This window comes from Pogoniulus pusillus, chromosome 34, assembly GCF_015220805.1.
Source record: "Pogoniulus pusillus isolate bPogPus1 chromosome 34, bPogPus1.pri, whole genome shotgun sequence".
Taxonomy (NCBI): domain Eukaryota; kingdom Metazoa; phylum Chordata; class Aves; order Piciformes; family Lybiidae; genus Pogoniulus; species Pogoniulus pusillus.
Genome location: NC_087297.1, coordinates 938,581 through 951,679, shown reverse-complemented (window position 1 = coordinate 951,679; position 13,099 = coordinate 938,581). Strand labels below are relative to the sequence as shown.

The 13,099-nt window shown below is 51.4% G+C and overlaps 1 protein-coding gene across 3 annotated transcripts in view; it reads left to right on the top strand.

Annotated features, from left to right (window-relative positions):
• ESCO1 (establishment of sister chromatid cohesion N-acetyltransferase 1) overlaps window positions 1–13,099 on the top strand; it is a 39,832-nt gene that overhangs the window by 24,211 nt on the left and 2,522 nt on the right. Inside the window, exons 8-11 of one of the 3 annotated variants that reach the window (XM_064170694.1) lie at window positions 310–441; window positions 6,498–6,587; window positions 10,299–10,442; window positions 12,170–12,357. In XM_064170694.1, coding sequence (XP_064026764.1) covers window positions 310–441; window positions 6,498–6,587; window positions 10,299–10,442; window positions 12,170–12,357 — 554 coding nt within the window. Of the gene's footprint in view, window positions 1–309; window positions 442–5,789; window positions 5,913–6,497; window positions 6,588–10,298; window positions 10,443–12,169; window positions 12,358–13,099 lie in introns of those variants that run through there. The other 2 variants (XM_064170695.1, XM_064170696.1) reach the window with 2 other exon arrangements.

Here is a 13,099-nt window from a genome sequence, read left to right as displayed (position 1 = left end):
CTCTGTTCTTTGCCTCTCAGAACACGAGAGAAGTCATAGGTTCAAGACTCGGGGGGTTGGAGCTCATTGTAACTAGGTGGAGCTTGCTTTGTGCTTGATGCCTGTGCCTCTGGAGGCTCCGTGTGCGTTTGAAAGACAGGATCCTAACTCCTCTGCTGCTGCTTTCTCTGCTTCGCTCCGTTGTAGCCTCCGAGTTGAGTCTGGAGAAGGTAGCTGCTGAAGGACACGCCCGAGCAGATGCAAGTTCAGCTGACCTCTGTATGCTGTGCTGGTGACTGACAAAGCCCTTCTTGTGTTGTTTCTGAGCAGGATGCAGGACAGAAGAGGTTTGGTGCTGTTTCCTGTAACATTTGTGGGATGCTTTACACGGCGTCAAACCCAGAGGACGAAACTCAGCATTTGCTGTTTCATAACCAGTTCATAAGTGCTGTCAGATACGTGGTAAGGAAGCCTTCTCTTTTTAAAGACATCAACATTCTCTTCTATTTGCTCTGCACTAGTTGCAGTTCATAGTACATTGTGTCTTGTTTTAGTAGCAGGCCATGGGACCTAACTGTGGGGAAGAGCTGTGCTAGAGAGGTTGTGTGTGCTTTGTAACAGGAGTTAGTGGAGCAGGGGAGGTTCATTGCCTTTGAATTCTTTCCATTACAATTCCCTAGTCTTGGAGGGGAGGAATAGTGATAGGAAAACAAAGGAATGTCCCTGTCCTGCAAGTGCTACATACAGGGTGCAGTACAACTTTTTGCAATGCTTGGCTTGCTAGTCAGCTGCAGGACTGGTTGTACTGGTTTTGTGATTGTCCTCATGGATGATGTCTAAATTACTTAGTGTGCAACGTGAGCAGAGGCTGCCTAGAAATCCAGCTGTTACAACTGCAGAGTGTATGCAAACCACTGAGTTTACAGTGACTGTAATCCTTAAAGTTCCAAATCTTCCATAGCTTCCTTTCTGTGTGCCATAGTTGAGTGTATCTGTCAGATCGGAGCTCAGATCTGGAAAGCTTTGTCCAGTATAAAGGCTGATGTAAAATCAGCTGCTCCACACGAGCTGATGTGCCAAGACTTAGAGCAAATAGCTGTTCACATGTCTGAAATCCAGAACAGAGTCCACACTCTGTTTTCTTTCTCACACATGTCACCTTCAGTACTCTGCACTCGAGTATGTAAGGCCTCCAGGATAACTGAACTGAGGCCACCAATTCATGTCCTGTAGGTGTGGGTGGGCTGCTCTGGAGGCTCAAGCTCGATTTGATCCCACTGTTTGCCACTATAAATACACATCCTCACAGCTGAGAGTTTGAAACTGGCTGGTAAAGAGTTCTGGTGTTTGTTCTCTTCTTGGGTAGTTTTTACTCAACAGTCCAAGGTCTCTTCTGACATCACTTGCAGGGTGAGGCTGGGCAGCAGGTGTGGTGGGACATAGGAGGTTGTGATGGCAGCGTATGATACATTTCCCCTTGTTTGTTCCTGTTTGTCTCCACCTTATCAAGGATGGAAGTGCACAGCATTTCATACTGATCTTGGTTATTAGGGGAGAAGTTCCAAAATGCTTTAGTTAGTGAGGACCAACACAGTATTCACCATTTTCTCCTCACTGCCTCAGTGGTTTTGAGTTAAAAACAGTGTAAGAACAAAACATAACCAGATTCTGTATCTGTGTGCAGTCAGGAAACAGGGAGTACAGGTGGGTTTGCTGTCCCATTCCCTGCTCCTACATGAGAGCTTCCAAGGCATGAAGAAATTCGTGGGAAGCAGTCTGTTGTCTTCTGCCTTGGGCCTTCACAGCCAGACCTTCCTCTCAGATGATTTTTAAACTCTGAGCAGAGCATAATTCCTGTGGGATTGAGTGTTGAAGATCTGAGGTGCCCTGCTGATGTTGGAGCCCTCTGTCCAGCTACGTCCATCACTTCGGCATGCCTGGCAGTGCCCAGTGAGTGCAGCACGTGGCGTAGTGCAGGGCTGCTGTTTGTGGTGTGGGAGCACTGCTTGTCTGCGTGGCCCTTTTTGAATGACTTCTTCCTTCTGTCATTCTGTTGCCATTGCACTTAAGGAGCTTCAGCCTCCTTTAAATCAGAGGTAGATGAGAAGCGAGTTAAGTGTGCGCTCGGAGCTGCCCTCTCTTCTCACACGTGTTCCTCAAAGCACCTGTAGGCTAAGTAGCTGTGCCATGGAGGGGAGGAAGGTGTTGCAGCAGTTCTTACCAGTGGGCTCTGCACAGCACCAGTCTGCCCAGCTGTGTGTGCCAAGCCACTGGTAGCTGTAGGCTGTCTGTGTTGAGCACACACTTCAGTGCCAGGGAGCAGTGGTGTAATGACAGAGCAGGTATCCTAGTGGGAATAAAAGCTTTTCTTTTGATGTCTTTGATCATCACAAACAACTTGTTATCAGTGCTCAGGCATCTGATTCAGCAGTAGAAAACTCTTAATGTCTTCAAATAGTATTAAGTAAAATTCTGTTCTCAGCCTGGAGAAGAGAAGGCTGCAGGAAGACTTTAGAGCTGCATTTCAGTATCTGCAGGGGGCCTACAGAAAGGCTGGGGAGGGACTGTTCAGAAGGGCCTTTGGGATGAAGGGCAATGATCTGAAACTGGATCAGGGCAGAATTAGGTTGGACATCAGGAGGGAGTTGTGCACAGTGAGGGTGGTGAGACACTGGAACAGGCTGCCCAGGGATGGGGTTGAGGCCTCATCCTTGGAGACATTCAAGATCAGACTTGCTGTGCCCCTGAGCAGCTCTGGTTGGAGGTGTCCCTGCTACTCGCAGGGAGTTTGGACAAGATGCCCTTTGAGAGTCCCTTCCAACCCAATGAAACCCGTGACTGTTTCTTTGCCATTGCAGACAGTCCTTTTGATTCTTACTGCAGTGAGGTGGCTTTGCCATGTGCCTGAGTGAAAGAGTCCTGCTCTGCTCTCCAGGGCTAGAACACCTTGCAGACTGTTGTGTTTCCAGTTGGTAGTGTTAACATAGTGAGGTTTGGTTCAAAAATAAATAAACAGCTATGTTAGGGGAAATAATCTTCAGCTGCCATGCAGGACAGTGGTACTAGAGCATACCTTATGTAGGTGTCTGATAGGACCAATGCCAGCTGCAGCCCATTTCCCTTTGCCTTAGAATATGACAGAGCTGTGACCAGGCTTGGAATGTCTGGCTAAAGGAGGCCAAGACTGAGCAAGAAGGATACTGAAGGTACATATCCTTATATGAAATGTTAGTTTTTATTTCTGGTGAGGGGCCTGCAGGACAAATCTGATGAGAAGCAGCTGTGGGACCTGGGATTGGTTGGTCTGGAGAAGAGAAGGCTGAGGGCAGAGCTCACTGCTCTCTACAGCTCTCTCAAAGAAGGCTGCAATGAGGTGGAGGTTGGGCTCTGCTCCCTAGTACCAAGTGATAGGAGGAGAGAGAAATTGCAGCAGGGGAGGGTTAGACTGGGTATTAGGAAAAGGTTCTCTGCCCAAAGGGTGGTCAGGCATTGGAACAGGTTGCCCAGGAAGGTGGTGGAATCACTATTACTGAATGTGGTCAAAGACCATGTAGAGATGGCACTTGAGGATATGGTTCAGTGGTCATGACGGTGTTAAGTCAGTGGTTGGATTTGATGATCTTAGAGGTCTTCCCCAACCAAAACAATTCTATGGTTCTGTGATTGCTGAAACTCCCAGAGCTGCAGCAAGGCCAAAGGAATGTGGCTTTAAAATGCCTCCACTAAAAAGCTGGGATGAGCCTTAAGGTTTGCAGAATCTCTTTGGAAAGCTTCATCTATAAGAGATATTTCTGAATAGATGCCAGAAAGCTTCCATTTAGAAACTGCTCCTCCTGGGGTTGTGATAGCCTCAGGAACTGAGCTGCTGGACGCAAAGGACAGGTGGACACAAGTGGAAATGCTGGGCTCAAAGTGTTAGGGAGCCAAGTACTACATGGTTGCTGAACTCTTTTTAGACTTACAGAATCAGTCAGAGTTGGAAGGGACCACAAGGATCAGCCAGTTCCAACCCCCCTGCCATGCCCAGGGACACCCTACCCTAGAGCAGGCTGCACACAGCCTCAGCCAGCCTGGCCTCAAACACCTCCAGCCATGGGGCCTCAACCACCTCCCTGGGCAACCCATTCCAGCCTCTCACCTCTCCCATGCTCAACAACTTCTTCCTCATGTCCAGGCTGACTCTCCCCACCTCCAGCTTTGCTCCATTGCTCCCAGTCCTTGCACTCCCCGAGAGCCTAAAAAGTCCCTCCCCAGCTTTTTTGTATCCCCCTTCAGATCCCGGAAGGCCACAAGAAGGTCCCCTGGGAGCCTCCTCTGCTCCAGCCTGCACAGCCCCAACTCTTTCAGTCTATGCTCACAGCAGAGATGCTGCAGCCTCTGAGCATCCTCCTGGCCCTGCTCTGGACACTCTCCAGCATCTCCACAGCCCTCTTGTCCCAGGGGCTCCAGAACTGGATGCAGCACTCCAGGTGGGGTCTCAGCAGAGCGGAGCAGAGGGGGAGAATCCCCTCCCTGTCCCTGCTGGCCACACTTCTGCTGCTGCAGCCCAGGCTCTGGTTGCTTTTTGGGCTGCAAGTGCACACTGCTGGCTCCTGCTGAGCTTCTCATCCAGCAGCACCCCCAGATCTCTCCCCTCAGGGCTGCTCTCCATACACTCACTGCCCAGCCTGGAGTTGTGCTTGGGATTGCCTCGACCCAGCTGCAGGACCTTGCACTTGGTCTTGTCGAACCTCCTGAGGTTGGCTTGTGCCCAGCTCTCCATGTCTTCTGCTCATGTCCTCTTGCTTAAAAGCAGAAACAGCAGTATGATGTTCAGAAATGGTTTCTCCTGCTGGGTTTCCCTTTGTTGGAAGCACCTGGATGTAACAAACAAGATGCCTGAATGCAAATTTTGGGGGGGAATGGTTGTGCATTAGCCCTGCAAACTGGAATTTAGAGGTCAGTGCTTTGCATTAGCCCTGTGATGTTCTGGGTGCTGTACTGGTAGGGGTACCAAACACACTGCATTGCTTTCTGTGTGATGGTCACAGCTGGGTTAAAGCAGGCTGCAGAAAGCTTGGGCAGAGCAAGCAAGTGGGCCAAAGGCAGCAAAAGAGAAAGAATTGACAGAGGTTGGACATTAGGACTCTTCGCCTGCCTGTCCTCATACTTTTTCTAACAGTGTCCAGAAGGGTGTCACAGTCCCACAGATTGCACTTTCCTGCTTGCCTGAGTGGTGTGACACTGCTCTTCACTGCCCTTTGCCTGGAGCCCACCATGTGTACCCCCCCCCCCCCCACTGGCTCTGCATCTCTGTGGGCGCTCAGTGCGATTGCTCCTGAGGAGAAGCAAGAAGGCAGGCGGGTTGAGGTGTCCGTGCCACAACCACTGCCACGCTGGGTGCTACACTCAGGTTTGAGGAGTTCCAGGGCTAGCAGCAAGGGGTCACATTGCTAAAATTCTTCTCTTCCTGTCTTGTTTGGACTAAGGGGATCAAATCAGCACAACTGAGTTAGCTACAGGCCGAGTCTTGTAACAGTTGGCAGTTTACATGGCAGTGGTTCAGGGCCAGTTTTGGTTGTTTGGGCTCTAGCTGAACTCCATGGGAAGGTACAGATTGCAATGAGAACTATTCCATCAATATTGTTTCTTCAAAGGCTTTTTGATCTGAAGTTGCTTTGAGTAAAACTTGTAGCTTAGCCTTTTTGGTGCCTGAAGTGACCTCTGCATTCAGTATTTTTAGGTCCCATCAAAGCAACTTGAGTTCTGCTATCTACTAGTCCCATCTTACTAGATTTAAGTGGCTTTTTTGTTTTGTTTTTCCCATGCAGGTACTGCTCATTATTCACCACGAGTGTGGATCTGAAGAAGAGTTAATTACCTCTATTTTTTTGAGTATGTTTATACTTCAGATACACACAACGTAGCCTCCTTCCCCATTAGATTCTTAGAAGGTAGTTATCACTCTTTTTCTAGTATCCTTCTTGTGACTTTTAACATTTATGAACAAAAATATGAACTACTCCTTACATTTTGGGCAACTGCATGCCAGTCAGTTCAGTCAGAACCTGCTGCAGGCCTTTCGCATGCCAGACTTGGAACCCCAGTGTGTGCTCGTGCAGGTGACTGTTCCAGAGCAGGCTCTTCTGAGGAGTTAGGCTTCTCCGCGCCCGCTGCGCCGCGGCGAGCAACGGTGGCGTAGGTACGGGAGCCGAGTGGTGCTATTTGTCTGCAAAGCCCCTTCACTCTGCAGTCCTGGGGGAGAGAAGGAAAAAATGGAGCTGGGAAATTCTAAGACACTTTCAGAAACTGATTCTAGCTGTAGTTAGGCTGTTGTCTGAATTCTTGTAGAACCAGATCATCTCGTGTCCGCTGTGCTCCTTCTCCAAAGCTAGCTGAAGTTCCCTTCTCTGGCAAAGCAGCTGCGCGGTAGTCTGTGATGTCTCTGCCTTAATTCAGTGTCTAGCAAAAGAATGTGCACTTGCTGCTTGTGGAAGTCCATCCTGTGCATGGTTTTGATGAGTGTTTGCTTTATTTAGGGTTGGAAAAAGGAGAGGATTTTGGCGGAGTATCCCGATGGAAAGATAATCATGGTCCTGCCTGATGACCCCAAGTATGCACTTAAAAAGGTATGGCAAAAGGACTGGACCTGGGGATGTTTACATGGAACTGGGGAGAGTGTCCATGGGGAAGTTTGTGTGGTCCATGTAGAATTGTAGAACAGTTTGGATTGGAGAAGCCCTCAAAGCTCACCCAGTCCAACCAGCAACCCAACCCCACCGTGGCCACTAAACCCTGTCCCAGCTGCCATGACCACTCCTTTCCGGAGCACCTCCAGGTATGGGCACTCCACCACCTCCCTGGGCAGCCTCTGCCAGTCCATGACCACTCTTGCACCAAAGACATTTTCCCTAACCTCCAACCTAACCCTCCCCTGGCACAATTTCATGTCCAGCACAGCACACTCTGTGTGCTGCAGTTTGAGCTCATCAGTGCAAATCACCCTGCCACAGCCACAAGAACTCCTTCTCCCCCTCCTCCTCTTTGCACCAGCATGTTTGGGCCTGATCAAACTGATTTTTTTCACCTCAAGAGACTGAGAGGGTCTGCTGGCTTTTGTTTGTACTCTTAGATAGTATTTTCTGCTCCTTTAAGTGACTCCCATTTGTGCCATGTCTCATGTCTGTTTTGACATGTGCACTCACTAGTGGAGACTCAGCAGGGTACATTGGCATCTTGCTGTGCTCAGAAACCCTGCTGGGTCCTGGCAGTGATTAGTTCATAGAACGAGTTGGGTTGGAAGGGACCTTCAAGATCATCCAGATCCAACTCATTCAGCCTGGTCTTGAACACCTTCAGGGAGGAGGCATCCACAGCCTCCCTGGGCAGCCTGTGCCAGTGTCTCACCACCCTCTCTGCAAAGAATTTCTTCCTTATCTCTACTGTCGCTCTCCCCTCTCCCAGCTCAAAGCCATTGTCCCTCATCCTGTCATGCTCAGCCCTTGTCACAAGTCCCTCCCCAGCTCTCCTGCAGCCTCTTCAGGCACTGGAAGGCTGCTCCAAGGTCTCCCTGCATCCTTTTCTTCTCCAAGCTGAACAGCCCCAACTCTCCCAGCCTGTCCCCACAGCAGAGCTTCTCCATCCCTCTGAGCATCTTTGTGGCCTCCTCTGGCTCCTCTCTAGCAGCTCCAGGTCCTTCTTGTGCTGGGGGCTCCAGAGCTGGAGGCAGTGCTGCAGGTGAAGTCTCAGCAGAGCAGAGCAGAGGGACAGAATCCCTTCCTGTGCTGCTGCTGCTCTCCCTCCTCTAGCTGCAGCCAGCACACAGCTGCCTCTGGGCTGCCAGTGACCAGTGCTGGCTGCTGGGCACTTTGGCACCAACTGACACCCCCAAGGCCTTCTGCTCCAGGCTGCTTTTGAGCCGCTCCTCACCCAGCCTGGATCTGCGCTTGGGACTGCCCTGACCCAGCTGCAGGACCTTGCCCTTGACCTTGCTGAACTCCATGAGGTTGGCTTGGGCTCAGCTCTGCAGTCTGTCCAGGTCCCTCTGGATGGATCCTTTCCCTCCACTGTGCCTGCCACACCACACAGCTTGGTGCAGTCTGCACCAGTAGCACAGCACTGAATGAGCTAAGGAGTTGCTGTCACTCACAGGCAGTTTTTACAGTGCCACTGTCACAGAGTCAGAGAATGGTTGAGGGTTGCAGGGGCCTCTGGAAACTGAGCTGCTGCCCTAGACAGCTCTTGGATGGCATGGCCTGCAGTAGGCTTCCTTTAGACTGACACAGGCTGAAATGATTGACATGCAAATGGCTGCAGATGAATTGTTGTTCCCCTCCTATTATTTTAGTGCTTTCCTTGCACATGAGTTTTGACTAAAATGGCTGCAGAAACTTTTCCTCACAATACCTAAGTGGGGCAGAGGAAAGGGAGGCTGCAGGAAATTAAGTCATTTAGGACATGCAGTGCTCTGTAGTTCTGTGTGGCTGAAGCTGAGAGCATCACCACTCCGGGTGACTTGACTTCAAGAATTAGTTTACTGACTCTAAATTACTGTTTCAGGTTTGCTAATTCAGTAGTTTACTAACTCCAAGGTTACTTAGTGTGTCAGGTTGGCTAACTGGAGCTGTTATTAAGACTGGTGCCTGAAGGTTGGAGGAGAAAGCAGAGAACTGATCCTGTGGCTTTTGAAAGGTGCTTTAAAAGCAGCTTTCCATACAATCATAGAATGGCTCAGGTTGGAAGGGACCTCACAGATCATCTCCTCCAGTCTCCCTCTCTGTGCCATGGGCAGGGACAGCTCTCAACTATAGCCCAGGCTGCTCAAGGCCTTATCCAGCTTGGCCTTGAACACCCCCAGGGAGGGGACATCCACAGCCTCCTTGGGCAGCCTGTGCCAGAGTCTCATGACTTTTGTACCGAAGGACTTCCTTCTCAGCTCCACTGTAACCCTGCTCTCCCTCAGCTCCAAACCATTCCCCCTTGACCTTTCTCTAGACACCCTGATGGAAAGTCTCTCTGCAGCCTTCCTGCAGGATCCCTTCAGGTACTGGCAGGCAGCTCTAAAGTCCCCCTGGAGTCTTCTCTCCAGGCTGCACACCCCCAGCTCCCTCAGCCTGTGCTCACAGCAGAGCTGCTCCAGCCGTTGGAGCATCTTTGTGGGCTCCTCTGGACTTGCTCCAACAGTGCCATGTCCTCATGCTGGGACACCAGCACACAGGTTGTTTCAAGGCAGTCTTCCTGTGATCACTGCTAACTCCATCTGGTCACAGCAGCAGTGGTTCTAGTTTTGCAAAGTAAGGAGGTGATGCCACTTGGTGCAGCACCCTGGGAAGGCCACCCCAGTTCTGTCTGCTGTGAGACAATAGAAGGATATGGATGTTGTGTCAGTGCCCAGCTGTAGGTACAGGAATCCCTCAGTGAGACCTCAACATCTCCTAGATTAGTGGGGGTTGGAAGGGACCTTTGAAGATCACTCAGTCCAGCCCTCTGTCAAAACAGGGTCCCCTAGGGCAGGCCACACAGGAACACATCCAGATGGGTCTAAAACCTTCAGAGACGGAGACTCCACAGCCTCTCTAAGCAGACTGCTGCAGGGCTCCAGCACCCTCACAGTAAGGAAGTTTCTCCTCGTGTTGAGATGGAACTTCTGGGTTCCAGCTTGTGTCCACTGCCTCTTTATTTCCATGCATGCTGCTGGTGGTGTATTTCTCCTAACCTTGCTGATCCTATACAATTTTGTTCTGGGTTCAGTTACTCTTTGCCAAGCCAGTGGAAGAGCAGGAAGTCTGAGGAAAGATCATTTGTGTCTCTGAGGAGTTTAGCTGCCCTGGCACTGTGCCTGCTCTCAGCTGCTCCAAACCCTTGCTGGATTAGTTCTTTCAAGGCATTAAAAACAACAGAACACCTTCAGCTGAGCTGAGATAAACCTTGCCCAAAGACCTCATTTACTGCTAGAACATCGCAGGCCACATTTTATCTGCATTTTGGACTGCCTGATGTTTGGATTTCAAGTTCAGAGCCAGGTTGGATGAGACCTTGAGCAGCCTGGTCAAGTGGAGCTGTCCTTGCCCATGGCAGGGGGTTGAAGCTGGATGATCTTTAAGGCCCCTTCCAACCCAACCCACTCTATGATTAGAGGTCTCCACCCTTTCCATTTCCAGCCAAGTCTCACTGGAGGAACGTTTGTGGGTACTGATGTGCTGCATGTTGTTGAGGGATGTCCCTGACTCCTGCAACAGCTTTTGGTGTTCTGAGGACCTTGGGACATGTTGCAAGTACAGAGCTGTGTCCAAGTGTGCATTTCCCTGCTTCCTAACCAGCATTTAAACTTCTCTTGGCAGGTGGAAGAAATCAGAGAAATGGTGGACAATGACTTGGGGTTCCAGCAGGCTCCACTCATGTGTTACTCCAGAACCAAAACTCTCCTCTTTATTTCTAATGACAAAAAGGTTATCGGCTGCTTGATTGCAGAGCACATCCAGTGGGTGAGTGAGCGAGCAGGGCAAAGGCAGAGGGCAGTGCTGGCTGCTGCTGTGCTCCAGCCAGCCTGGAGCTCCACAATAACCGAGGAGCTGTCCAGCCGCGCAGCAGTGGCAGCTGTGTGTCTGCCTTCTCCAGAGGTCCCCGGTCACCTGGCACTGGCCTCTGCAGGGCTCACACCTACTCGGCTGAGAACTTGCTGCAGCTGAGGGCTGGGATTGTTCTTCCTCTGCTGCTCTTACTGGCTGTGGCAGACCTGCTGCTTGTTGGCAAGCAGATTCAGCTGCCTGCCTGACGAATCCAACAGGGATGGAGGAGTAGGAACTGTGGGGCTGAGCTGAAGCACTTGCAGTATCACAGTATCATCAGGGTTGGAAGAGACCTCACAGATCATCAAGCCCAACCCTTTAGCACAGAGCTCAAGGCCAGACCATGGCACCAAGTGCCACATCCAGTCCTGCCTTGAACAGCTCCAGGGACGGCGACTCCACCACCTCCCCGGGCAGCCCATTCCAGTGTCCAGTGACTCTCTCAGTGAAGAACTTTCTCCTCACCTCCAGCCTAAATCTCCCCTGGCACAGCCTGAGGCTGTGTCCTCTTGTTCTGGTGCTGGCCACCTGAGAGAAGAGAGCAACCTCCTCCTGGCCACAACCACCTCTCAGGTAGTTGTAGACAGCAATAAGGTCTCCCCTGAGCCTCCTCTTCTCCAGGCTAACCAATCCCAGCTCCCTCAGCCTCTCCTCGTAGGGCTGTGCCCAAGGCCTCTCCCCAGCCTCGCCGCCCTTCTCTGGACATGCTCAAGCATCTCAATGTCCCTCCTAAACTGGGGGGCCCAGAACTGAACACAGTACTCAAGGTGTGGTCTAACCAGTGCAGAGTACAGGGGCAGAATGACCTCCCTGCTCCTCCTGGCCACACCATTCCTGATGCAGGCCAGGATGCCACTGGCTCTCTTGGCCACCTGGGCACACTGCTGGCTCATATTCATGTGGGTATCAATCAGCACCCCCAGATCCCTCTCTGTCTGGCTGCTCTCCAGCCACTCCGACCCCAGCCTGTATCTCTGCATGGGGTTGTTGTGGCCAAAGTGCAGCACCCTGCACTTGGAGCTATTGAAGCCATCCCCTTGGACTCTGCCCATCTGTCCAGGCGGTCAAGGTCCCGCTGCAGAGCCCTTCTGCCCTCCAACCCAGCCACATCTGCCCCCAGCTTAGTGTCATCTGCAAACTTGCTGATGACTGACTCCATGCCCTCATCAAAGAGCTCCACAGTGAAGGGTCAAAGAGCTCCACAGTGAAGGGCAGCAGAGGCCAGAGCTGTGCAGTGGGGAGCAGGACAAGAAGTTGTGCTGCCAGCTGCAGTGAATAAAACTTTCTTGCATGTTTTGGCTGTTCCCTTATGAGCTGTGGTGCTCTCCACCATCCCTTGGGAGCAGCAGATAAGAAGCAAAGCATTCAAAACCAGAGAAATTGAGGCAGGTGGGCAGTAAGAACTGGAACATTTGTGGCTGTTGGTTTAAATTGGATAAGCTTTAGGAGGTGTCACTTGGTTTAATCTTTTACATTCTGCTCCAATGCTGAAGCTGTTCAGGCACATTCCGTGAGGCACAAACCCTGCTTGGTGAGGCACTTCAGTGAGGATGCTTCACTGGAGGAGGCTCCACAAGAACTCCTGTGCAGGCACTGGCGACGCTTTTGTCAAGTGACAAACATTTTATTTACCTCACCTGCAGGGCTACAGAGTTATAGAAGAGAAGGTTCCAGAAGTCAGCTCAGAGAATGAGAAGGTGATATTTGAGAGGCAGAAGGCATGGTGCTGCTCCACCTCCCCAGAGCCTGCCATCTGTGGCATCAGCCGCATCTGGGTCTTCAGCATGATGCGGCGCAGGAAGGTTGCCTCCCGCATGATCGAGTGTCTCAGGTGAGCTGCAGGAGGCCCTGGGCTGCAGCTGCCTCAGTCTGAGGCCCGCACTGCTCCGTGTGCCTCAGATGCTGCTGGCACTGGGGCTGCAGATCTGGGCACAGCTGGTGGGGGAGCTCAGTAACCTACATCAGCAGCTTGGCTGTACCAGAAACCTTTCAGTTGTCATAAGTCACTCTGGAAGGTTGCCCCTGAGCTTGACTAAACCCCTCTGAGGTAATAAGTAGTGAAGGAAAGGAGAGTATTTGTTCAAAGTGTGAGGCTGCCCAAGTGCTGGGGACTGCGACCTCATTGTTGGCCAAATGTCCATTCCTCAAAGAGCAGGGCGGAGTGCACCAGGCTTTGGCCACTGCAGGCTGCGCACATGTGGAGGCTCCAACCTGGAAATGTTCAAAGCCAGGCTGGATGAGACCTCGAGCAGCCTGCTTTGGCAGAAGGTGTCCCTGCCCATGGCAGGGGGTTGGAGCTGGACCACCTCTAAGGTCCCTTCAGCCCAAACCATTCTGTGGTTTTTATGGTCCTGTGGAACTGGTGGCTTTGAGCTCTTTGGTGCTTTTGCTTTCCTGGGATTCGTGGGACATTGTCAGTTCCCATGGAGCTGCACTGGTCAGTGCTGAGTGTTCAGCTGAGTGCTGGGTCTGCAGGACTCGCACATCCACTCTGCTGTGTTCAAAGTGTCCAGTCTCCAAGCCTCAGCTTTCTTCCTAGAAGTTTAAATGCCTGCTCTGAGTAATGCCAAGAG